At 39.7% G+C, this 23,961-nt stretch overlaps 1 protein-coding gene across 3 annotated transcripts in view; it reads left to right on the top strand.

Annotated features, from left to right (window-relative positions):
• Cdk14 (cyclin dependent kinase 14) overlaps positions 1 to 23,961 on the top strand; it is a 472,739-nt gene that overhangs the window by 357,380 nt on the left and 91,398 nt on the right. For all 3 annotated transcript variants that reach the window (XM_028781762.1, XM_028781763.1, XM_028781764.1), the window contains one exon: positions 1,294 to 1,387. In XM_028781762.1, the coding sequence (XP_028637595.1) occupies positions 1,294 to 1,387 (94 nt within the window). The remainder of the gene's footprint in view (positions 1 to 1,293; positions 1,388 to 23,961) is intronic.

Here is a 23,961-nt window from a genome sequence, read left to right as displayed (position 1 = left end):
ACAGTCTTGATCACAACTGCGATAACAACTGCAGTAGCTGTACAGAAGTAGGTCACTTGTCTTTTACCCCATGGCATTCTGACATAAGTTAAGGATACAATGGTTTGCTTGCCCTAGATTGAAATCAATGCAGCACTTGAAGGGATGGCCTTGTATTGTCAGTCACAGGAAGCCTAAACGTGTTGAAGATGGAAACATTAAAAATGATAGAAAGAGGTTCTAAAGTAGAGAGATCAAAAAAAAAAATTATGAAGCTGTCTGCACATCCTGTCTCCTGCAGGTGGAACCAGGTTGGGTCAGAGGTCTAACATGTGCAAGAAGGAAAGCTTTTACTAGTTCTGTGCCATTGGTATGACTCCCTCGGTTTATTTCAGGTTCCTACCATGCTATTACAAATGACTTGTTCTCCCAAAGTTCTGCACAAGGATTTGACTCGCAGTTTGTCTATAGTGTAGTTAGAGACTGTGATTGACTAGCAGTTTGCCTGTAGCGTGGATAGCGACTATGATTGACTAGCAGTTTGCCTGTAGCGTGGATAGGACTGTGAGCATGGCAGTTCAGGGAGGTGGCAAGTATGAGCTCATTAGATGATGGCTACATTGAGAAAGGGCATACTATCAAGCTCATGGGTGGGGAGACTATCATATCCTCTAGAAAGTCCAGTGAAGGCTTCCTGGAGGGATGACAGGGACATAGGATTAGAGGTTGGGTTGGATTTGTAGCTCAAGAGCAAATACATGAGGAGAAGGTGAACACTTCTGTTTGGCAGGGGATGAGTCTGGCTCATCAACCCTGGGCATAGCTGCCCTGAACCATCTCAGCAGCTCATGCCTGGGCAGAATCTTCAGGGTTTGTGGTTAAGAGCATTTGTGGTTTTTAAAAGTTTCCCAGATGATGCTGGTTCAGAGCACATTCAGGACCACTGGCAGCTGTAAGTGCAGTCCATTACGAGACTGTGAAATGTAGCTAGAAAGGGTGTCAGGACAGGACCCCAGAGGCTTTCCTGTGTCAAGCCAGGGACTTTCTCCTGTGCAGTATGAGGAAACTCCGGAGACCTGCTGCTGCCTGATTGGTTTCCATTGTTTTCAGGGACGGCATGGCTGCACATGTTTAGGGTCCTCCCAGGGCAACAGAAACAGTGGGGCACAGAGTGTGGGTCTAGGTGTACCTCACAGCTTTGGTTGGTCACTGAGAGTTATTTATTATCTTCCCTCAGGCCGGGACATGCTAATCTCTGATTTGGTTTTCTAAGCAGAATGATAGCAGCTTTTCTAATGATTCCTCTCTGTTCAGGGGAGTTGGCTGTATCTTCGTTGAGATGATCCAAGGAGTCGCTGCATTTCCAGGAATGAAAGACATTCAGGATCAACTTGAACGGATATTTCTGGTAAGTTCTGCACAAAGTGCTTCTCAGAAAAACTTGTTTCTAATTAGTTACTCGGTAACTTAATGAACTACTGGAAATATTTTAAAACATGTTTGTCCATTGTCAAATGAGTTCTATCTTTTTTTGTTTTTTGTCTTTGTTTTTGTTTTGCCTTTAAGAAGCAGGGAATTCATTAACTAGTGTCCTTTTAAATCATCATATGTGAATAAAATGATAAAATAATAAGAATGAGTAAGATACAGGACATCCTATAGAATAGTGGGCTATACATGAACATGCAAGAGTAGTGACTCCGTCTTCCAAGATGTAGGTAACCTATGAACCACCCTCCACATGGGTTCTGTGGGCTTTGATTGCTAACTGTCTTCAGTAGCATCGAATGTGGAGAATGGTAGGCAAAGAGGGCATGGAGACCTTCCAGAGGAGACAACTAGGCAAAACTTGCCTCAGCCAAGTCTTTAAGATGGCTCTCCTCTATGAGAAGTCACATGGTGGCATGGTCCCCTGAGGTGATCTGAGGAAAATGTGCCTCACCTTGATAGTCTTCTTCCGCAAACCGTAAGTCTATTCTAACTATGAAATAAGAACTATGTGGAATCAAAATGCAAGACATTTTACAGGACCCTTGACTCATACTCTTCAAAACTTGCTGGTTTCATCAAAAACAAGGGACATCTGAAAGACTATCGTAATCCAGAGTGGAAGCTAGGGGAATGTGCCAGCTCAGAGTCATGTGGCCTCAGGGGCAGACCCCAGGAGCATCAAAACACAATAGAGAAAAATTAGTGAGGTCCACATGAAGTGTGGGATTTAGCCAATGTCGTGTTCCAATGTGTGTTTTTAGTTGTGGCAAATGTTCTGGGTAAAGATTTAACATGAGAGACTGAGGGACGGCTGTAAGAAACTCTCTGATATTGTTACAACCTTCGATTGCTCATGTAGCGACTAACTGCTGAGCCATTTCTCCATGAGCCCTTCCACATAGTCTGTGAGTGTTTAAAACAATTGAAGAGATTATTTTAATGAGGTATAGTTTATGTATTGTCTATAGCATGCTAAATCATATCTAAATTTTTAGTCTTCAGATTTGCTTAATACCCAGGTATAATCACTACACCTCTCAGCTACATTCAGAGACTAAGTTCTTCAGTTTCTAGTTAGCTTTTAATGCTGAACTCTATGAAACTATAATTGCATAACATTTTAAAGATCTTAAATTTGTTTTATGCTAAAAGAATTACTTTCTTGTATGTAAAATAATAAGTAAGGTTAAAGGTGTGGGACCTTTAACCTTAGCACTTGGGAGGCAGAATCAGAATGATCAGGATTTCAAGGCCAACTTTGACAATGTAGCAAGTTCAGCTTTCTGAGATCTCACAAAATTAATAAGTTAATAGAGGATAGAACTTTAAAAAAGATTAGTCTTTTTATTTACATTACTTCAGAATGAGTTCAAAATAAACCCAAATAGTCATATAAATGAATCATATGATATAGCAATAGAACTAAGAAAATGATTTTCCCAACAGCAAATTCTTACTGGAAATGTTTGTATAATACAAATAATTTATATCAAGGACCATTTTTTTTATTTCTTTCTGTATGGATATTTAGCTCCCATTTCTTAATTTTATGGCAATGTTTTTCTAATTTTATGGGTATTCAGAGACCTTTGAGCCATAGCAAGGCTTTTAATAAGCAGGAGAAATAAATCACTACAAATTTCCCATGGGATCATTGATGTACCAGCCATGATTTGCTCTTCCTAGAGCGCAGAGATCCATGAATGCAGATAACAGTCATGACTGCAGGAAATCATTGTTTCATTTCCCACAGACACGATGTACACAATGCTCTTTAAGATAAAATATCCTGGGATAGATAGGAGCTGGAAATCATCTTTTCTGGAAGATGGCTGATTTAGAATTTAATGATGATTTATTTTGCCCTAAGAATTAGAAAAAAATATCAAAAGAAGAAGTCTAGTAACTTTGGACATCAAATGTCATAATCTTAAATATTTTATATTCTCCTCTGGATTGTTGATACCTACAAATGCATCTATCTAGCATGTTAAGAAAGCCCCTCTTAGGATGTGTTGGTCATTGGATAAGGACATTGGACAAACTCAATAAAGTGGAATCAATGGGGAAAGAACCCTCTTTTTCTCACTGACCTTTTATATCTGGCCTAAATAGGAATGGCTATTAAATAGGGATTAAGTCTCCTTCAACAGGCATCTACTAGAAACTCCCAGACCCTCTTTTCTAAAGTGGCAGTTGTATTTCTGGCCTCTGGTAAAGCATCACCAAGGAGATAATCAACTTTGAAAGTTGTGAAATATCGGATTATTTGGTTTGTTTTGTGTCTTAATATCAGGATTAAGCCCATTCACTTGTCTGTAAACTGTATGTTAAAAGGTGGTTAATAACCTTGAAGCACAAAATTAATACCTTGTAACTGAAGATAGTCAATATAATTACTTCCCACATACTGAGTCTTTATTAAAAATGTACAAGGCAGCAAAGATCAGCCAGTGAAAGCCTTTCTGTCTTCCTTCCTTTGTGTATCCTCCCTCTTTTGTGGGAGAGAGCAGGTCACATTTTTAACAAGCCCAAATAATTAATTTTCAGCACACCACAACCATGTTAGTGTGCAAGTCGAGCTGGCATCCCTTCCACCTGCAATTTCCCATTAAGTCCTTTTCCATGAATTTATGATGTTCACATGCAAGACACGAAGAAAGGTGGTAGAATTTGTACAGAACATGTAGAGTTGCTGGTGCATATTCACCAAGTTCTTAACCAGCAGCTCTGCTGGCAGAGGGGAGGAACAGTTTGTGTTCAGTCCTTCAGCATTGCCTATTCTAAAATATAACACGATGTGTTCTGTTCACCTCCATTACCTGTAAAACATGAGCAGCAGATAGGTTCATTTAGGTGAGTGACAAAATTCACAACTAATAAGAGGAATTTGTATTCTGAACACATTGTTCTGGCTTGAAGAAAAGAAGCCCCTGTGGTAGAACCCTGGGAATATGTGTCTCTCACTTCAAAACAGCTGAGCAAATGGCAAAGGGTACATGCACAGCTGTCAGAATCCTTGGCAGATGCTTCTGGGTTTATGTGGCTCATGGCCCAGAGTACAGCAGTCGTGACAGGGGGTGGAGTGGGGGATGGTTCTGTTTTACAGGCCTGTTCCTTTTCTCCCCTGTCTGAATGTCAGTAAACCTGACTGTCTCACCTCATCTCTGACTGCTAGGTCTCCTAGCCTTGGATGCTGTGGAATTTCATCTGCTTGTTGTTAACCTATTTTATTTTATTTGATTGCTACATTGGTTAAAATATTCCCCTTCATCAGCATATGTGTCAGTCAGGATTTGTGTGTGTGTGTGTGTGTGTGTGTGTGTGTGTACATGCAAAAGGATGAAAAAGAAAAAAGACCTATTTAACTTTAAAGCTAAGCTTCAAGATGCTTCCTTAAGAGCCCTTGCTTCTATTTTAACAGACTGTAGAGAAACAGCCTGGTTGATGTCTTTTTGTTCTTGTTGTGGCTATTTCCATGGTTATAAGAATGGAAACTTAATCCCATGGCTGCATAATGGGCTAGGGAAGCCATACAGTATGTACAGGAAAGCTGTTACTGTGTTTTCAGCCAGTGACTGTAGCAGCTATAGAGTCATGGTGGAATTTTGGCATCGGAGATTTGTACCATCATTGCCATGATTCTGTGTAACCTAGGTCATTTCCTTGGATTGCTTCAGCTCTTCCCCTTCTAAGTACAGTGTGGTGTAAAAGAATCATGCTATGGTGACATCTGTGGAGACTATGACCACAGCTATCAGGATGGATAAGCACATGAACTTTTAGAAATGTAGTTCCTGGTGCTTGCTGAGTACCTGACCGGCAGATGGAAGACTCAGGAACCATACTGAATCTTATATTAAAGTACTGAAAGATTGTTCCTTGAGTTCCTTCTCTATGTGGTGTTTTCCGTATCTGCAAAAGCAGGGATGGACTGAATGAGTTCAGTTCTGTCGTATAATTGCTACATTTTTTTTATTGAATTGTGTGTGTGTGTGTGTGTGTGTGTGTGTGTGTGTGTGTATTCAGAGTGTATATGTGGAGGTCAGAGGACAACTTTGTGGAGTCAGTTCTTTCTTTCTGCCATAAATGATCATGAGGGCTGGAGTTAAGTGCATTTACCTCTCGTTGACCAAAAATTTTAATTCTAAAAATGTATGTTATTGCAAGATTAGGCCTCAGGCAGGTGGATGCTTAAAGAAGACATTTCTGGGGGTGTGACATGTGGAGAAACTCAGGAGACAATGGCTTAGCTCTTGGGTAGGGACAGCTGAGTGGACACAATGTGTGTTCACAGCAGGCTCTTCAGGACTGATGATGGGTAAAATCTTATTCCCACGAGAGAAGACAATAAGAAAATAAGGAGATGCTCTACTTCAGCTGCTGCTGTGGGAGAGTCTGGCTTCCTTACCATGTTCAGGTGCTATCTATGGAAGTGGTACTTGCTGATTGAAGGGAGTAGGCAGAAGGCATAAAGATACTGGGGATGTGAGCATTTCAGGCAGAAGGAATAGCTGATGACAACTATATTATAATGAAATTTCTCAAGGCCAGGTCTGTTAAATGAAGGGCAGTCTTCTTCATAATTAAAGTGAGTTCTGACACTTTGGCCTCCCTTACATCAAGCATCTTCTCACTTGGGAAGTGTTTGCTTTTGTGAATTACATAGTGTAGAGTATATATGCATAGTATATATTTGATAGTACAGGTTACTATCAAATACTAAAGTGAATCAGCAAAGAGAATTTGCAGAGCACCTGGGTGAGTGTCTTAAGCTGGAATTATGTGAAAGTTGGAGATATGGGCTTCTGAATCAGTTCACCATGAGGGGTGGCATGGATAGAAGAAAATGAGAAATGTTTCTGTTGGGAAGAGCAGATGTTGGTTCAGAGGAGACAGAAGAATGCCCAGACCACAGAGAGCCTGAGCTCAGTGATTTTGAGTGTCAGAACTAGAACTTGGAGCATTTGTTCTCTGCCTTGTGTAACAGTGAGGTTATTGAGGCTGTTGAGAAAAGGCCATGTTTGGAACTTCTGAGCAAATACTTCTAGGATGCTAAAGCCAGGTTACAGTGTGTTCATTATGTGAGTGTGCCATGAAATGTTGAAAGACAGTGAGCACAGCTGTCTCTGAGAGATGGGTCAGAAGAAGGGACTGATGTTACACTGAGAGCTTTTAAGTCAATATTTACGTGTTTTATAAATATTTTCCCTTTAACTGAAAATAGATTTTTTCTCACATAATACTTCCTAATTATAGTTTCCTCTCCCTCTGTTGCTCCCAGTTCCAACACACAGCCCCTCCCATTTAGATCTATGCCCTTTCTGTCTCTCACTGGAAAACAATCAGGATTCTAAGGATAATTAAAATAAAAAGATAATTAAAGGCTATTATATTGGAATATGACAACACAACCAACCAGAAAGAAAAGAGCCCAAGGGAAAGCACAAGAAAGACCTGCTTGTTTACACACTTAGGAATCCTACAAAAACACTAAATGGTGGGTGTGTGGGTGTACACACATGGACACACACACACATATGTTAAAAATAAAAAGTCATGTCATGACATGAGATCAGAAATCTTCAAAGATGCCATTGAGTTCATTTTCTGATGGTCGTCTACTGCTGGACACATAGCTACCCTTAAGTGTAGTTGGTTCCTCCAGTGAGACTCTTTTGAAGGAAACTAAATTTTTATTTACAAGTGGTTATTAATTGGATATTCGCTCCTGGGTCATGGATGAGAGCCTCTGTCCACTTCTTCTTTCAGCTCTAGGACCCCATCTGGTGCAGACCCATGCAGTCCCTGTGCATGCTACCTGGGTCTCTATAAGTTCATATGTACATGCTGCCTGGGTCTCTATAAGTTCGTATGTACAAAGATTTTGCTGATTTTAAGGGTTATGCTTGGTGTCCTCCACCCCCTGGCTTTTTACATTCTTCCTGCCTCCTCTCCAATGGGGTCCTCTGAGCGCTTTCAGGGAAGAATTTCTTGAAGACATCCTGTTGAGGGCTGAATGTCCCAATCTCTCTCACTCTCTGAATGTCTGGCTGTGGGTCTCTGTATTTGTTCCAATCTGCTGTAGGAGAAAGCTTCTCTGATGATGACTGAACAAGACACTGGTCTGCTTCCCTGGCTGGAGTGCCGTCATAAATATTTTTAAATGATGTAGTTTAGAGTATTTGTAAATGATGCTGAAGATTGAGGAAGGCATAGTTGGTAGATCAAAGTACTGCAAAAAACCAGAGAGAACAGGGAGGTAGATGGCGCCTTTAAAAGAGAAGAAGAAGAGACTTAAATAATGTAGAGGATAATGAAGAAATTCAGAAGTATGATCTCAGTTTCTTATAAATGAAAGGGAAGAGTGCTTTCAGCAAGCCATGCAAATGAGGGAGATACTGACAGGGTTTATAATTCTCTCTCAGCACAGACACAGTAACAGATGATAATCGTTAACTATGAAGTGACCAGGAGAGGAGACGGTTGCTGACCACCTTTTGAGATCTTTTGTTGATTTGAGACATTGTTATAAGAACAGAATGGTTTTATTTCCAGTTTCTAAATTAATAGATTCTTAATTAATATGGTTATTTTATTTTATTAATAATTAATTAACATTTTATTATTACTTAATAATATGGTTGTTTTATTTCTAGTTTAAACAAATGAGTTCTCATTTTATGTTACATATAAAATAATAAAGTAAACATATTAATGTGCAATCATAAATATTTTATCATTTTGTCAATACGGGGATGTGTTGTGGTAGATAGCTACTTCCCTATTCCAATTGTGTCTCATCCTGCAGCCAATCCAAAACTGTGCACTTCTATTCAATCCCAATGATTTTACAGAGTCATCTTTCCTAATTTGAGTAACTCAATTTGGGCTTTCCTGGGAAGTTCTGGAGTTTGATGAGGATCATGGCTAGTGCTAGCTGGAACAGGTAGGCTGGCCAGACACTTCAGTTTCTCTCTATAGAGGCGTGGCTCTCTCCAAGGGGTCTCTCCCTCTTGACTGACTTAGACTTCCTAATAACACAATGGTTGGGCTCCAAGAGCAGGTATCCCAAAGAAGTAGATGAAGATACTGCGTCTTTCTTACTCAACCCGGAAGTCACAGTCACCCTCTCTCTCTGTTGGGCAAAGCAATCATATATCTCTCCCAAAGTCCAGAAGGCACACGGACTGCAATTTTAGGAAAGAAGTGTGTCAAAATAATGGGACCATTCTTTAAAATTGCTACACTGGCTATCTCAGTTTTCATTAAGTCATGTCAGGCTGGTAGACAACCGTTTAGGGAGACATCTGCTGTCAGCCATTGATTCAAACTCCTGGTTTTATTTCTGTCTACCCTAGGCTCCTTGTTGCCATTACAATGTCATTACCTGTGTTGAATGTGAAAGTGTGAATTTTCACAGTATTGCTTTCAGGCCATAGGGCACTTCCTTTGCTCACCATCCTTTCTCCCCATTTGCACTAGCAAGCTCACAGATGTGTTAGACTGAAAAAAAAAACTTCTCAGATAAACTGCTCAGATGCTGCAGTATCAGGACACACACATCTGAGGAGGTGGTGATACTTTGTAAAATCTCAGGATGTTAAGAGATTGTCCTATAACTCAAATTCTCCCTTTCAGGGCCTTTTTTTCTTCATTTGTAAATACGTGTCCACAGGTAAGGGGAAAAAAATCTTTGTTCCTAAGAACACAACTTTTTTCTTGTGCAGGCAGCCTCTGAGATGGTTCCCCCTTGAACTCCAAGCACTGGGTTGGATCTAGTGGTTGTTTCTCGTGGGTAGAATATGCAGCTGGGTAGCACTTGTCAGACTAAGTTGTGAAGAGATTGTTACTTCTGAGGCTGGAGAGATGGATCAGCAGTTCAGAGCCCTTTCTGCTCTTTCAGAGGACCAGGGTTCTGTCCTCATCACCCACATGGTGGCTCCCAGCCACCCTGACTCCAATTCCAGGAAACCCTCTCCTGACCTCCACCTGCACAAGACATGCAAGTAGTGCACATACATGTAGGTAAAATATTTATACACGTAAAATTAAACAAATATTTAAAATTGATATTTAAAAAATTGTTGCTTTTTTAATGTTCTTCTGTGCCTAGTTTTATGTACAGGAGGAAACAAAGATCCCTAATCAGCCCGCTCCAGCTCATTATCTCTTGCAGTACCTGATTAATGTGTGTTTCCCATCTTGATTTTGTTACTTCCCTTCATCTCCCTAAGAGTTTACCCCTCAGAGTGTCCCTCTCTTGACTATTAATCTTACCATGAAGAACAGCTTCACCTAAAAGGGACCTTTAATCTTCTCCTGCCCAAATCTCCACAAGGAAACAGATCTTCCTCAAACTATTCTATCTTCACTTGATCTCTCCAGTCACATTATTAGATAGCTTGATAAAAGTCAGTGGCTGTTTGATTAAAATTCATCTTATAAAATAATCTACCTGCGTCACTGGAGCATGTCCCTTAGAGAACAATTTCTATCTAAGTCAAGTTAACAGGCTACTTGACCTTGGAGGTGACTCATCCTCCATCTCTCTTGTCTTCCGACAGTGCTAGCCATATATCTTGCAGTCTGTGTGCATGCCCTGGCAATTAGTATTCTTCACAGAGTCGCTTTGTTTGTAAGTTTAGTTGTACTGGAAACATGTCAAGAATTATAGAGCATAAATATGCCAGGATATGTTTTTCTCTTAGTAATCTAAACAGAGGTTTCCTATTGATATTTTAATAACTGTATGTGTGCAGTATGTCCCTGGTTGTCAGTCTCTGCTCAGGAATTCATCTTCTCCCAAAAAAGGCCAAATGTCAGCATTAGCACACTTCATCATTCATGTTTGCCAGTTCCTGGTGACCTTGCAAGAACTGGTTGAGGGACTGTATCAGTTGCTTTTTTGTTGCTATGAAATGAGATAACCAAAAGAAGGATTTATTTTGCTTTATGATTCTGAAAGGGGTGTCCATAATAGCCAGGAAGGCATGGGGTATAGAAGAAGCATAGCTAGCTGATTATATTTCTCCCACGCAAAAGGATCGGGGGGAAGGGGATGGGAAGATGGAGAGGATGGTGTGGGGGCTAAGTCTCTAAACCCTAAACACCTATCCTCAGTGACAAGCATCTTCTAGGAAGAGTCTACCTCCTACAAGTTTCATAACCTTTCCAAACAGTGATACCAACTGAGACCAAGTGTTTAAACATAGGAACCCATGGGGAGAGGGCATCTCTCATTCACACCATCGCAGGGACATGGCCTGTGCTATCCAGCCTTTGTTCTTAACAGCTACATACTTGTCTAAACACAATTCATCATTCTAAATACTAGAATGGACCCTGTCCTACAGTAAAGTTGTCTGAATCCCCAGCTGGAAGTCCTCTCTCCTTTATCATCTGTAGTACCTGCATAACCTGCCTGCTACTTCCCTCCACTTCCTGCATCACACTGCAGTTACTATTGCTACTTTTATTCATTTATTAGGGTGCAGGCACAGGTGCAAACCTTAACACTACATGCATAATAACTCACAGATTTATGTAGTGGCCAATGGAATTTCTTAAACTTATTTTTATTTTATGTATGTATGTATGTATGTATGTATGTATGTATGTATGTATGTATGTATTATGACACTCCATAGCCTCACTATAACTGTGTAGACCATCCTTGTCTCAAACTCATGGCAATCCTCCTGCCTAATTTCTTGAGTAATGAAATTATAGATTTGAGTCACAGTGACCAGCCGTCTTTGCACTTCTTGAAAAGCATACTTCGGAGAATTATGTAAACTGACTTTAGGAATCACCTAAAATTTTTAAAAATAGTTTCTACCTTTCCACTTTAAAAAAAAATAGATGTGATTTGTTGTTTTCCTCATTTTTTTTCCTTTTGGAGTTTCTGGTTCTGATGGCATCTAATCACAAACAGATAGCATTTAACATTCAGATGCAGAGTTCAGTGAAACAAATTACTATCAATTTAATCTAAGCAAAATTCAGTATAAAAGTGTTTTACGTTTGCCAGGTGGAAAGCAAACAGCTGAAAGTGTTGCTAAACCCCTTTTGAAGAGTAATGCTGGACTCCTCTCAAGTCTCTCCACACTCATGACAGATGAAGTAGTCCTCACATCTCATGTAGAATAATGAAGTGTGCACTTTGTATCTTGTGCACTTCCTGCAGTTGGGCCAACAGCTGACTTATCACTTGGGACTGATATGCTCTGAAATAACAATTTCTATATTTTAATGATGTTTGCAAAGTTTCCATTCGATATTCTTTTGAAAAATGTTCTTTTGGATAGAGTACTACTCTGAGGTAATTAAGAAGGTAAACTTATGGGGACATTAAATACAATTATATATTATCTACATTTTTTATAATAATATTCCATTCTAGAGATAAATAATCAGGAACTGTAGAGAACAGTCCATCTCGTAATTCTGGTCTTCCTGATATACCACAGTGCTGAATTGGATACAAAATTATAAATTTATTAACGTTAGGGAAATTATAACCACCTCCCTAGCATGTAGAAGCAAATGTAAGATAATGTTTGTTCTTTCCAAATGAGTAAGTTCAGTTTTTCCAATGCAGTTAAAAATAATACTTATGGAGACTCTCTCTATATCTTCCACTGAGTATTCCTGTGGTCTTAAAACTATATATACTCAAAGAGAAAAGGACGGTGTCCATAATAAATTGCAGAAAAATGCTATTCGCATAGTTCTTTTGAGCTGATAGTCTCTTCTTTAATTAAGTGAGACATGACATGGACAGGAGTAGACACTTTAGCAGTGAAAATATTTTTGCCTGCTACTAACAGCTATGGTGAGGGTTTGGGAGCTGAAGGACCATAAATCTAAATTGAATACCAATCTCTAAATTGAAAGAACCAAGAATGTATCTATGAGTAAAAATTGAGGCATTCAAAACTTGTGGTCAGGGTAGATGAGATGGCTCTAGCCCCAACCCAATGATGTGAGTTCAATCTTCTTGACCGACTTGACCAACATGGTGGAAGAAAAAATGGACTCCCACCACATCCTTCTTGGCATGTTCATGCCCCCGCCCTTTGTCATACACTAAATAAACAAATGTAATAATAATAATGATGATGATGATTTTCCTTTATTTCCAAAAGAGGAAGAGATACTTGGCCACATTATCCCTTACACAAAACTCAGTAAGATTAATAGAAAATAGTGTTTGGCTTTGGAATTTTAGGCTCAGGATGATCTATTTTTTCAAATATAATTGGTTTGTGACCCATAGAGATATTGAATTAGCATTATTAGTGTTTTAGCATGTTTGTTGTTTTCTTTGTTTGTTTGTATTGAGACAGGGTCTTCCGTATATAAGGCTAGCCTCGACCTGAACTACTGACCTTGTTGCCTCTGTATTACAAGTACTGGGCCTGTGATTCTGTAGAAAGCTTTATTCTTTTAGCATTTTAAAAAACTAATGTGTGAGCCCCACAACTCAGAGAGCTTTGATTTCCCTACAAGATATATATTTCTTTGACTTCTGGTTTCCAAAGTAGTCATTTTGTTTATGAAAATGTTATAAAACAAAACAACAACAAGCTGGAGGGTTAATTTGGGGGTTTGTTTTGTTTTAGTAAGTCAACTGCTTACAGTCAATTGGCTCAAAAATTACTGAGCTGAATAAAGTTCGAGAACCGCTTATGACTTGCTTGCTATGCCCACAGCTCAAGAACTTGGTTTGACAAAGAGTGATTAGTGCTCAAAGCCTTGTGTCCAAATCAAAGACACGTCTTCAGTAGGATACTAAAACCTTCCTGTCAGTATCTCCCCAATTTTTCTCATGTGCTCCTCCCATGAAGCAGTCATGCTGTGCTTCTCCATGGCGCTCATTTAGTGTATGTTGTTTCTGCTGGTGTCAGCCAGGCATGGTGTGCCAGGTATTGTGCTTATAGCACTGAGATCACATCCAGGAAAGCCAGGGGCGTGGCTATGTTGAGATTCATAATAGTGCCAGTCATTCTTTAAGATGTTGCTAAAGTGACCAAATTCTTTATTCCTTCCACATACACTAATTGATATTTTGTCAGTTGTTCTGAGCTTCAGGACAGTCTTCAGCAATACTTAGGGCATGTTTCAGAAAGATAAAAAGATAAAAATTTATCATAAGAGGTTCTTTCTCCAGCTGTTACTGCAGTTTTTCTGTCAAAAGCACCACCTCTGCATTCCTAAGAGGCTCAGCCAGGCCTTGGCAGCAGGTTGATTAAGAGATGAGTAATTGTGGAAAACAGAGAGGGGAGATTTAGTAAATGTGGTCACACTGGGAGGAGGAACACATGTGGTGAGTCCAGCAGCCACAAGTCCTCTTCCAGGCAATGATGTGTGCATGGGTTTAGGAGGAGAGAGAGTCAGGGCAGAGCAAAGAGGAATGCTTAGCTGGTCATGGTGTGGTCTAATGATCTGTCTGGCTCTATGAAGTGTTCCCTAGAAGTCAGCCCTGGCATCTCTGTTTCTTATGAGATGACTACTTCTAGTCTACAGTGAAACCTTATGGTGGTGAATAATAGCCTCCAAGATCCTGTTGCTTGGGGACAGTTTGTGTCCAAAGTCATAAACGTGTTTATCCATCAACCTGTTGTTGCTGAGATTGAAGAGACTCAAGAGGAGCCAGGCTGTGGTACACACCATCACTCCCAGCACTCACTCTGGAGGCAGAAGTAGCAGAATTTCTGTGCATTCCAGACCAGCCTGGTCTACATAATAAGTTTCAGGCAGAGATACTTAATAAGACCCTGTCTTTAAAAAATAATAATAGTAAAATAAGTTTTTTAAAGGTTGAGTCAACATGGAGCAAGAGATAGATAAAATATGGTAAGCTTGGCAGGGAATCAGTGCCTTCAAAACCCTGAAAATGGGTGGCATTTCCACATAGGCTACCATGTTTAGTGACATCCTTTAAAGAGCGACTGTAAGGGGCTGACCCATAATGCTGCTATATGCTTCAGGAAGCCATTGGATCAGCATATTAGCTGAGAGGATTACACATTGAGAAATCAATGGGTTTCTAAATCTCTTCAACCTAGATTTTTTTCCAGAATATGTAACTGAATCAGCAAGTAGAAATATTGCTTTAGTCAGTTGGTTGCTATAGATTTTCCTTCTAGTCTTCAGATCTGAACACTCTTCAGATTAATATTTCCTTCTTATGCTGTTCAGCAAGTGTTGGTTAAAAAATACTTCCCTTTCATTCCCTTTTCTTTTGTTCTAGTTCATCTATTTATGACAAAATTTTATCACAATGAAATTGGCTTTTAAATACTGTAGAAACACAGTATGCTATCTAGGATGACAGATTAATTACCTTCTTTCTCCCCTACGGGAAGCCTGGTAAGAATTTGAAGGCATATCTTGGCTGATAACTTACCCCTAAGGTCTGTGTGTTCTACCAAAAAAATTAATGAAAAAAGGAATTTTACCCCAGCTACAGATTCTCAGGATACATAGCTTTGATAATACCAACCTGTCATTTTGGATGAAAGATAAAACATTTACTTGGGAAGGAAAGAAGAAATCAAATGATGAAATTCTCTCCATGGCGTGTTGTAGCCAAACCTGCTGGATAAGTGATCTAATGAAAATGGAAATGACCTTGAAGGAACCTCCAATAATGGCTCCACTTCTTGCTGTTTTGTTTTGTTTTTAAATTAGGAAAAGGCAGTGTTTTTCTTAGAGATGAGCAGAGAATGTCTTTTTACCCTTTTATTCTGACCATCTCCTATTAGTATGCAATCCTACTGAACACTTGGAAGGAAAATTAGGATATACTTAGAAATCTGTGTGTTCATCTCCTGGCCATGTTCATGAAACAAAGTTGGCTGACTTGGATATAATCCATCACCTCTATTAAAAACCATGGTCATAATACGCTGTCAAGAGCTTAAATCTGATAGAGATAGTCAAAGAGCCCCTTCTATGTGTTATGCAATGTTAAAGCTACGGGGGAAAACTGATGCAGTGAGACCATTTATTACAAAGGTATGGAGCTCATAGTTCCAGGAGATGAAAATTTGTAAATATGGTAATAAGCATTTTAAAAGAGAAATCGTACAACAGAATAGCAGGGCTCTCTTTCTTCACCTGTACATTTTGGGCCCGGTTGTGTGTACAGCTGTACATGCAGTATCTAATAGGAAATTATAGTTCAACCCGTTTAACTTTTGTTTCACGTTTTCTGAGACATCACTGCCCTCCTGCTCCTGAAGTCTTAAAGTCATTTTCATCTGCAGGGTCTCTGAGCACAGAGCTTGACTAGAGTGGTGAGTGTGTGGGGTGTTGAACTGTTAGCTTCCAAGAAGGGACCACCCTTGGCATCTCTCATATTCACAGCCTCTCGCTCTTTGAGTATGGCCATCATTCACCTGGTTGAAACTGAAAAACTACTCCAGCACTCAGGAGCCTTGTCTTAAGGACATGGTCTAGAGGTTGCTTAGTTTCTCTCATAGAGTTTTGTCCAAAGTCCTGCAAAATAATATAAGATTCAAAGAAAATTCCTGAAGATTATCTAAAAGAGAAAATAGACAATGGTTATAAGTAAACTTTCACATAGGGTGGTTATTAAGAACTTCAAATTATGTTAACAGCTTTTAATAACTTTTGCATTGCACTTTGATTAAGATATCAAACAGATTCTTCCAAATAAAACCCATCAGAACGTGTGACAGTTGGCTAAAGCAATGCTTTGAAGTATTTTACAACATTAAAAGCTTACACTGGGAAATGGAAAAGTTTGACATCAGTGATTTATGTGTTTATTCTGTGAAGTAGGAGAATAGAAGCGAATTAAATCAAAGACAATGAGAAAGAAAACAATAATAAATGTCAAAGAAGAGGTATGCAATTGAAAGCAAAACTAATTGAGAACATCACAAAAGTCATGAACGATCAACACCTAGCCCCATGATGCAGAAAACAGGAGAGGTATTCAAAGAGCTGGTACAGGAGAAGCAAAGGGCTGAATGGGAGACTGGAGCTTGGCCCGAGCTGGACCACAACTGCAGGTTAGAGATGGGAGGCAAGGAGTGGAAAGCCTGTGCCCTTGGCTGGCTTCAGGCAGGCAAAGAAGAGATGCTGGAGAGGCCTTCAAGGCTGGAAATGGAACATCATTAGGCGGCCAGTGCACTGCTATGGTCTTCTGACCCTACGTAGATCAGGCCAAACATCTTTCTCCTCTAGGGTCCCTTCCACATCTTCTATCTGTTAAAGCTGATAACATGTCTTCTGGAAAGAGGGAAGTATAACAGGGAGAAATTTGAACTTAATAGCATTGCACTGAAAGCAGAGATAGTTTGAAAAGAAGCCCACACTATTTTAGTTGTATGAATGTTCACTTGAAAATTTCAAAAGCTTTTTTTTCTTTTTCAAACACATGTGAATACATATAATGTTATTATTGACTAACAAGTGACAAAATTGGGCTTACATACCATGGATTAATGGTAACAATTCTATGTCAGGAAAGAGTACAACTCCAGTTCAGTGGACTTGTGGTCAGGGAGCCATGGAATATAAATAATTCCAACTGAATTTGTTGCATTTGGATGAAATGACACATTTTGGCAGAACTGTAAGGTTTAGGATTTCACATTCCAGGGCGTGGCTGCAGTACCACTCTGACACAGAATTAGCATCTCTAATTAATGTTATATAAAACAGAGGCTGGGGAAGCAGAACCATCGGGGATTGTTCCTTGTAAGGCAAATAGTATTTTTAGGACCAGCGTGCATTTTTCTTTTTGTCCACATGGCACTCAACAGATGGTGATGTGGGCGGCTGTGGTTTAAGATCTGAAGTAGTTCATAAAGACATCGAGTCTTATCCTCGTCCCACCCTTGAGGCAGTGATGGCTACAGGCTGGTCCAGACAGCTCTACCCAAGATCGTGCCAGCAATCCCTGTGGGTGGACCCTGCTGAACCCTGCAGACAGGCAGTGCCCTGGACAGCAGGACGGCTGGAGACAGCTTGTTTCTGCCTGCTGGCTGTGCTCAGAATAAGCATACCCAGGCCTATTTCAATAAAGAACTTGGAGTTTTTCTTCCCATGGCATTCCTTGATTCTTAAAAATAAATCCTAAGGCTGAAATCATCTTTCTCCAGAAGTTCCCACTTTGAATTATTCTTAATATTTCATTCTACCTGCTGTATAAGCTACATTTGTACAGAGTCTTTGACTCTAGCTGGTGGGGCAAAGGAGCAATGGGGAGCAAGCCTTAGGAAGTGCTGTTATTTATACCACAAAGAGCAAGCCATCCCCTTGACGTGAGTCTCTTACTATTGACACTTGTACCACCAGATTGGCTTCCTTAATTTGATCATATCCCATCGTTGTTATTATTTGTTCTCTAAATCAATAAACTGTTCTACTTATATACATTTGAAACTGTCTTGTCTTTTGGTGTTTGTTTGTGTTTGTAGCCTTGGTATGTAGACCAGGCCAAGCTCGAACTCGTAACAGTGCTGTATCGTCCTCCAGCCTCAGCTTTCTGGGAGGTGGGATTTTAGGCACTCACCACTACACCTGCAGAGCTTGTCTGCTTTTATGACTTCCTAAGTTAAAAAGCATTCCATATCCCATAGATTTCAGAAGTGTGTATATATTGAGAAGCCAAGCTTTGTCAGCATTTTACTGTAATCCTTAGGAGCTCCGATAAAAAAGGACATGCAAGCCTTGCTCTCGTGCCGGGCAGTCAGTTCCTAAACAGCATACATTTGAGAGTGCTATCTGTGCTGACTTCCAAAAGTGCTACAAGCATTATTTCAGCTTGTTTTCCTTTCCTCCCACCCCCCAAATAATTCAGTCATGGATGGTTTTCTTACTCATTTCAAAATAAAACTCCAAGTTTTGTTTTAGAAGCTACATGTCAATCCAGTCTGTGTAGACATATTAGTCAGTGTTCTCTAGATTCACAGAACTTAATGGAAAGTCTCTTTATATTAATAGAAATTACTGGGATGACTTACAGTCTACAGTCTAACTAACCCAACAATGGGCAGCTGTGAATGGGAAGTCCAAATACCCAGTAGTGGTTGCTCAGTCCTGTGAGGCAGAGTGTTTTCAGCTGGTCTTCTGTATAAGCTGGAATCCTGAAGGAGATTCCAACAGATATGCTGGCAAGTAAGTGCAAGCAGGCAGAAAAAAGGAGGACTTCCTTCTTCCTTTGTCTTTATGTAGGCCTCCACCAGAAGGTATGACCCAGATTAAAGATGTATACCTGAATCTAAGCTGTTCTTTACTTGGAACTTGTTCTGTCCTAGGCTGGCCTTGAACTCAGAGAACTACTTGCCTTTGTCTTCTGGGATTAAAGGCATGTACCACCTTGCCTGGGCCCAAGCTTTTCATGGCTACTATACCTCAAGATACAGATCAAAAGCCTATGTTTTCCAGCCCAAAGATCTGGATTACAGGTGTGCCCTCCATTTCTTGATTGCAGTTCGTTCATGATATAATTAAGTTGACAAGCAGGAATAGCCATCATCGTAGGTTAATAATTATTCCTGTTACTCCTGAAGATCTAGGTTGTTCTCCAGTATTTCACTATTATGAAAGAACAAGCACACTGAGTCAGCCCGTATGCCATACCCAGAGCTTTCTAAATTAACATTTTCTTTGCAATAATGGTCCAGGACTGCTTGGTGCATCCCCAACATTTACATATTCCTCCGATAATTCTCTAAAAGCATAGGCTGCTTCATACTTCCCATCAGCATACACTTTCCTGTCCTGCGTTTATGCCAGTGCTGCTGGCTTGTGATTCAGTATTCTTGCCCAGCCCAGTTTTCTTTTCCAGCATGCAGTGCACCCACTTCTGCAGACGCCTCTTTATGTCTCAGATAATTTGCCACTGTAGCATGATTCCCTGGAGAACAGTGTTCAACCCATACCCACCTGGGGCTTACTGCCTCACATACTGTGTTCTGGTGAAATGTGAGCTACATACTAAATTAAACAGGTCAGTCTTCTTCATCCTGTGGAATAGAATACTAAGTTCTGATAGGCATTTTCTAAATACTCAGAACACTGCTAGACACATTTATAAAATGTATAACAACCAGATAACTGTTACCAGTAATTGGCAGTCAAACAAATCCGCCTCAGCTACAACCACCCACCACAGGAGCAGAATAAATGTTATTTTTCCCTTTATTCTCCCAGATGAATAGAAGTCTCAGATTCATTTCAGCTGTACAGAATGAAAAAGCCTTCAAGCTACCACCTGTCAATAATCCCCCTTTTTTTATTCTATAAAGATAATATAACCCCAATAAAGATAGTCTAGGAGAACAGGAGAGAGAAAAGTAAAACTCCTGACAACTTCTTTATTTTCATTTTTACATGTGCTTTTTCTAATTTTTAGCCATCTGTCATCTGTGGTTGATGTCTTTTCATGAATACAGTTTTACATTCTGATTTGTTTATTTCAAACATTTAATTTTGTCAGACATCCAGTCTAATGGTTTTAGCCTTACAGTCTGGGAGTGATGATGGGGTGGCTTCCTTAGAAAAGACTTTCACTTCTTCAGATGTCCTGTCAGTAAATATATGTGTACTCATTCTAGGGACAGCACAGCCTTACAGAGCATCTGGGCACATGAGAAAGGCTAGGGAGAATGCCAGAACACTGGAACTTTCCAACGTTAGCCACTAATGGAGGCCCTTCCTCTCAGGAGGTCTGGCACTTTGCAGAGCTCTGTTGACTAGAGGTTCAGCTAGCAAAGGGCCTGAAATTGTGAGGCTGGTGTGAGACTGGGATCCTCAGAATAATCAAGGGTGAGAAAAACACTGCCAGGTGAGAAAGGTGGACACAGAGCCCCTTCGTACGGCAGCTTTTGAGCTAAGTCTGGAATAAAGGCCACGTGAATTTAGCCTGAATTGAGGTTACTGTTTGTTTCTCAGATATTTGTTAGTAATCTTGCTTGCTCCACTCCCCCATTCTCTCCCGCACTTCTTTCTTCCTTTACAGATTTATTTTGTCTCTGAGATACCTACTTGACATTATGTTCTGCTAAAGTCAAAGGCTATGGGTATTAGATTTGCAACAGTGAACAGAGACAACTTAACAGATATAAAAGCCCCTTCCCTTATTATTTTTCCTTTGTTTTCTCCTTCCAGGACTCACGGGTAAAATAGGGAGGACATCCAGTTTACTAAAGTGTATGGAACACTTCTTGAATAAGCATACACAGTTAATGTATGCTAACATTTTCTCCATTTTAAAGATGTCAAATTTTTTTTGAAATTTTAATTGCTTTATTCACATATGATTGTCAAATTGTAAATTAAATGGTGTAAGGGTCCATGATTTGCTGAAGAATGATACCCCAACTCAAATAATATGCAAAAGCAGAAAGTGTATTATTCTGGAGAAGTCCAGCATGCTGGAGTCTAACATCTTCCAAGATGGAGGCACACAAGTGAGCTCACAAGCCCAGTTTAAAGAAAACTGTCTTGATATTTGAGACTGTATTTAACCTCCCCAAATTTCATGTGATCATTCTATAGCCTTTCTTCCTTGATAAGTTATTTCTCCACTGCTGCTGGTGAAAAGAGCCCATTCAAGCCAGAGTAGGTTATATTAAAGGCAGGCTTATTGGGAAGCTGCTCTAGGGCACATTCACTGGCCCCAAGGACTGAGGGCAGGGAAGTAGTCCTGTGGGGATGGGGATGAAGAGAGAGAAAAGGCCCAAGTGCAGAGAAAGAAGAGAGAAAGACAGACAGACACAGAGACAAAGAGAGAGACAGAGAGACAAAAACAGAGGAGACTAAAATGTCTGTATGATATAGGGAAGAGCCTCTGGAAGAAGGGCAGCCCAGCCCCTGGGCTGGAAAGGATAGGGTTGGGGCAGGGTAGCTAAGTAGGAACTGAGAGATGCAGATGCCAAGAACCTGGAGGCCAGGTCTGCTTTGATGTGTAAAATATGCACCTCAGTCCCTTGCCCAGGGTCTGAAACCAAACATCCCAACCTTTTGTTGATTATAAGTGAATAAGGGGCACCATAATCATCCATGAATGTCTACTTCCTGCTGACATCCAGGTGTGGTTTTTGGGGTGTGGGCAGAAAGCTGGAATGCTGGCCCAGTCTGGGAAGAGCTTAATATTTTGCTGTTGTGGGATCATCTTGGAGTAGGAGTGTGTAAGTCCAGGTGAAGCAATCTCTTAGGCTGGGCTGGAGCACTTGTGGATAACTGTTTGGTCTTTGTCCTGGATGGAGATTCTGAGAGAACACCTGGATGTTAGGGGCAGAAGATAAAGTTTATGGAGAAAAACATTTTCTTAGGTGTGCATTTTCTTGGGTTGAAACTCTTAGGCCCATGGTCTTGGGTGTTGGAGGAGAGGTGTAGTGGTCCCAGGACCAGGGAAAAGGAAATAAATCCCACCCTCTGGAATGGGGAAGTAGGGAGGGAAACAAGCTGTTCATGGACAGCACTTATCTTGAGTCTATTTGACCTGCGAGAGACAGATTCTAATGGATTCCCTGAAGCTTACAAGAATCCTTTAAGTTGCTGGGCGGTGGTGGCACACACCTTTAGTCTCAGCACTTGGGAGGCAGAGACAGGAGAATTTCTGAGTTCTGAGTTGGAGGCCAGCCTGGTCTACAGAGTGAGTTCCACGACAGCCAGGGATATACAGAGAAACCCTGTCTCGAAAAACCAAAAAAAAAAAAAATCCTTTAAGTTTACACTCCTTTTCTTCTTTCCCCCCTTATTCCAGGCAGCGTGTTGTCACTAGAAATTAATTTACATATTATAAATCTAAATGTAGAAATACAGCCTTCATAGGATCTAACTATTTCGACATTCATCTTGTTTTAACTTGTTAGTATTTATATTTTTTATTTTATGGATATTCCACTTTTTTTTAAACATTTACACACTGGTAGATATTTACGTTGATTCTAGGCTTGTTGGTTCTAGCTATTACAAATCAAGCTGATATTAATAGCCAAATGTCTATGCATAATTATTTATATGGACATACATAGTTTTCTTTTAATAAACTCTAGATTATATGGTAGATCTAAATTTGCCTGTTTAAGATCCTAGCCTGGCAAGATTGCTCAGGGGATAAAGGTTCTTGCAGGATGCACATGGGACATGGAAAGAACAAACTCTTTCAAGTTGACTTTGAATTCCACATGTGTAGTTTGGCACATACATACCCACACATAAATAAGACAAATTTAAAATTCCTGACTGTCTAATCTCTAAAGTTGTTATGGCTTTTTACATGCCCATAAGCCATGCATGAGAGATAGCCTACCTAGCCAACAGTAGTGAGTGAGAGAGTCTTACTGGTCATCAGCATTGCATAAGAGTTACAGTGTACCATCAGCAGTGAGAGAGTTACAGCCTACCTGGCTGTCCAAAACATCTGAGAGTGACAGTTGTTACATCTCTAATTTTAGAAAACAGGCACTTTTATCTAATAGTGATTTTCATTTGCATTTTCCTAACGACTAAAGGTGTCAAACAGATTTCTGTGCTTATGTTTGTCAACAATATGTCTTCTTAAGTTTCTGTTCAGATATTTTGTCCCTTTTTTATTGGATATTTGCTTTCTAATCATTGGGTTTTGAGTCTCTATGTACTCTGGCTAGAGAACTGCCTTGGACATATAGCTTTAAAATAGCCTTTTCAGTCTTTTCATTTGCTTAATAGCTACTTTTGAAGAGCAAAGGAAATAATTTTGTTAAATAGATAAACAGATAGATAGATAGATAGATAGATATGTATGTATGTATATATTTAGAAATTATGTATATATATGATAAATATAAAAATACATTTGTAAATATATTTTAACAATATTTTTATATTTTATATTTCATTTTTATATTAATACATTTATAGCTAATTTATTTTATTTTATAATCTATTTTAATATAAAAACATAAAATATATTTATATTTAATCATTTTGATTAATAGTCCAATTCCCAGTGCCTACACAGCAGCTCACAACCATCCATAACACTAGTCCCAGGGTATCTGATTCCCTCTTCTGGCATCTTCCAGCACTGCATCTAAATATATATTAAATTTTTATATTTAACTATAAAACATATATTTATATAAATATAATATTTTATAAAAATATATTTAAATATGTATTTTATAAGTATATGATTTTGGTTTAGGGCCAGTGGAATGGCTCAGTGGCTTAAGGTGCTGTTGTTCAATCCTATGAACCCACGTAATGGAAGGACAGACTGACTCTTCCAAGTTGTTCTTCTGACCTCCACGTATGCTCTATGGTGTGTTTCACTCCAAACACATATAAATATTTATACTATTGGTTATATATGTAAAGCCTCATCTTTCTGGGGCCTGGAGAAATGGCTTAGAAATTAAGACCTCTGGTTGCTCTTCCAGAGACATTAGTTCAAGTCCCAGTGCCTACATAGCAGTTCACAACTATCTGTAATGCTAGTCCCAGGGGATCTCACTC

The sequence above is a fragment of the Grammomys surdaster genome, unplaced genomic scaffold (assembly GCF_004785775.1).
Source record: "Grammomys surdaster isolate TR1022 unplaced genomic scaffold, NIH_TR_1.0 543, whole genome shotgun sequence".
NCBI classification, from domain to species: domain Eukaryota; kingdom Metazoa; phylum Chordata; class Mammalia; order Rodentia; family Muridae; genus Grammomys; species Grammomys surdaster.
The sequence above is the reverse complement of the archived record's forward strand: the minus strand, read 5'-3'. Positions and strand labels throughout refer to the sequence as shown.